General features: G+C 56.3%; 1 protein-coding gene across 1 annotated transcript in view; it reads right to left on the reverse strand.

Annotated features, from left to right (window-relative positions):
• Nucleotides 1-249: 249 nt before the first annotated feature.
• The window catches only part of TMEM164 (transmembrane protein 164), a 157,070-nt gene continuing 154,519 nt past the window's right edge, over nucleotides 250-2,800 (reverse strand). The window contains exons 6-7 of the mRNA XM_044911814.1: nucleotides 2,351-2,451; nucleotides 250-641 (exon numbers count right to left, since the gene is read on the reverse strand). Coding sequence (XP_044767749.1) covers nucleotides 435-641; nucleotides 2,351-2,451 — 308 coding nt within the window. The 3' untranslated portion in view covers nucleotides 250-434. The remainder of the gene's footprint in view (nucleotides 642-2,350; nucleotides 2,452-2,800) is intronic.

Consider the following 2,800-nt stretch of genomic DNA (forward strand, 5'->3'; position numbering starts at 1 on the left):
AGTGGAGAAATGAAACCCAACCCAACCTCATCACTTCAGTGCCAAGAGAACTGCCGCTTGTTATTTCCCGTCCTCTCAACCAGCTGTCCTTAAAGCACCAACAAGCAGAGTGAAAACCACTGACTACTGTCGCCCATGTAAGGCCACTAGGAGCAGGGAGGAAGAGCCAAAGGGGAGGAGAAAGAATCCAGCCCTTGGCACGACCCCCCCCCCCCCCGCCCCGGCTCCAGGAGATATCCTGGGGGGGAGAGCTGGGGAAGGAAGCATGTGTGGAAGAAAGGGACAGAGAGGAGAAGGAAAAAGAAATACACCAAACATCCTACTGCCCTCTCCCCATGATTTCGTCAAGAACTGGGTGTTCTCCAAGTCAAGTCAGGACTTGCTTCCTCGGGGAGGAAAAAAAAAAAAAAAAAAAAAGAAGAAGACAAGCACCTTCAGTCTATTTTCTTGGCTGGAAGCCGGAGCAAATCCAGCAGATATTTACACAAGGGCCCAGCCATGTATGAGAACAGGATGACCAGCTTCCCGTGGGTCATGGTCATGAGAGTCTGGTGTCCCGAGGCCCAGATGCGATACCAGGGGCCGTAGAATGGGTCTGAGATGGCCGGACACAGCATGTTGTTCAAATTCACTTCGGTGACCTGCAGGGACAAGGGAGGTAGAGTGAGCGTTCACCATCCTGAGGCTTTCTCTGGCTTCTGCCAGTTCAGCCATCTCTACCTAATGGGGGACTAGACAAGGAGGGATTGACCAATCCCCACCTGTTCATGATGGGATTTCTCTGCCCTAGGGTTTTGGGGAGTGGGTCAAGGCTAGAGCCCTGGGGAAGTGACTGGGGAGGCCATCCGGTGGAAAAGCTGTCTGGTGTTGCTCAGTCTTGCTTTCCGGTTGGGTCCAGAGCCTGCCGTCATTCCTAAGCATCTACCATGTGCCTAGTCCCCGGAGAGGTGTCAGGGGATGACAGAATAGTCAACGACATGGTCCCTGCCTCCACTTCTAACCGGCAACCAACCGAGTTGGTTGGGCAACCACATCTGACCTCAAACCAGACGATGCTCACCAGGTTTCCCCCACCATGAGATTGGAGGAGGGTACAGAATGGCCACTGAGTCCTCACAGAAGATTTCACGAAGTAAGTGGCACCCTGAATGGACTCATGAAGGATGGATGGAGGTCATGGCAAGGAATGGAGTGAGTGGGGCCTTCCTTGTAGGAGGCGTGGCCTGGCCCAGGCCTGCAGGTGGGACTGAGCATGGTATGTATGGTGACATGAGGACACGGACCCCTCCGGAATCAAGCAGTCCCAGTGGAGAGCGCTCAGAGTAAGGTGTGAAAGTCGTCCTCGCGTGCGGGAGCATTCACACCACTGGCAAAGAGCTCAAACTGTCCCCCAGGCAAACCAGAGCAGAGCAGTATGCCAAGGTGGGGAAGAGAGAGGGACTGCTCCTCCCGAGCCACTGGTGACCTCAGTCACGTGCCTTAGTCCGGCCAGGCCCCGCGAGGCTCCACGCGGCCGAAGCTACATTCCTGCCGCTCGCACACAAAACCAGACATGCCGCTCCTGCCCCGAGGACGGCCGCGGCACCTGTCTTCCAAAGCCCTTCCAGCCCATCCACGTTAGAGACAAGTCCTCACCACCTCTCGGGGAGGCTGGGGGTTTGGTTCCATGTCACAGAGGGGTGGACAGCTCTCTGCCCTCGACGGTGAGGTGACTCAGCCAGAACGGTGGCAGAGCCAGGCCTTGACCTTGGGTCTCCTGGCCCCCCACCCCCCGCAGCCCTGAGTTCTTCCCCCTTTGCTTTGCCACCGATGTAGACACCCATGCGCTCAGCAATGTTGGGCTCTGGATAACTCAACTACTGAGTCCAGCCATCATCCATGCTCCGGGCGGGTCTGAACACCCCCAGAATGCCACGGGAGTCCCCCCCGACACGGCACTTCCACTGGTCACACAGCTCAGGGCCTGGGAGTCGGCCCAGAATGGACCCAAGGTCGGAAGCCTCCTCTCCAGGCCCAGGCCAGGGTCAAGGTCCTGCCTCCCCCTCCACAGGGTCCACAGCAAACCCCTTTCCGCAGCTCGCTGTTTTCGACCTGGGCGGTCGTGAGCGAAGGGCATCCTTGCCTCCCCGGGGATGAAAGAAACGGTCAACACTGAAGGCTTCCGAAAACCCTTTGGAGAGGCCCAGGCCGTGGAGCATAAATCAGCAACCCAGACACAACAATCTGACATTCTGGCCTTTGGCATCTTGTATTTTCAAAACAAAACGATACGCCAGCGCCAACCAGGATTATCAAGGTTTATGGAGAACTCCGCACAGAGGGGGATCAAAGGGGACCGAACCAAACTTACCAGGCCCAGGATCTGCAAGACGCTGAAGTGGTAAAAGAACATGAGGCCAGTTGAGAGAAGGGCCCACCGGAAACTGCTGAGGGGCTCTGGGGTGTAAGCACCTGGAGGAAAAGGGGAGACGGTGAGACTCACTTCTCCTTTGCCCCTTGAGGCCGCAGGGGGAGGGTGTGGTGGGGTGCTGAGGCCGCAGCTGCGCCAGTGGATCGCCCCCTCTCGCTACTTAGAAGACGGGCCCACAGACGCGCCGGCGACTCCAGCCAGCCCCCTTTCCGTCCTCCGTTCTGCCACACACTGCCGGGGCCGTTACAGAGGGGCGATTTTTTTTTTTTAATGATGAAAGGAATGCATGCTCGTTAGAGGAAATGTAGAAAACCTTATAGGAGTCGAAACGAGATGGAGAAAATGAAGAACAACACATCCCGGGCATTCTTTTTTTTTTTTTTTTTTTTT

This window comes from Neomonachus schauinslandi, chromosome X (assembly GCF_002201575.2).
Source record: "Neomonachus schauinslandi chromosome X, ASM220157v2, whole genome shotgun sequence".
NCBI classification, from domain to species: Eukaryota; Metazoa; Chordata; class Mammalia; order Carnivora; family Phocidae; genus Neomonachus; species Neomonachus schauinslandi.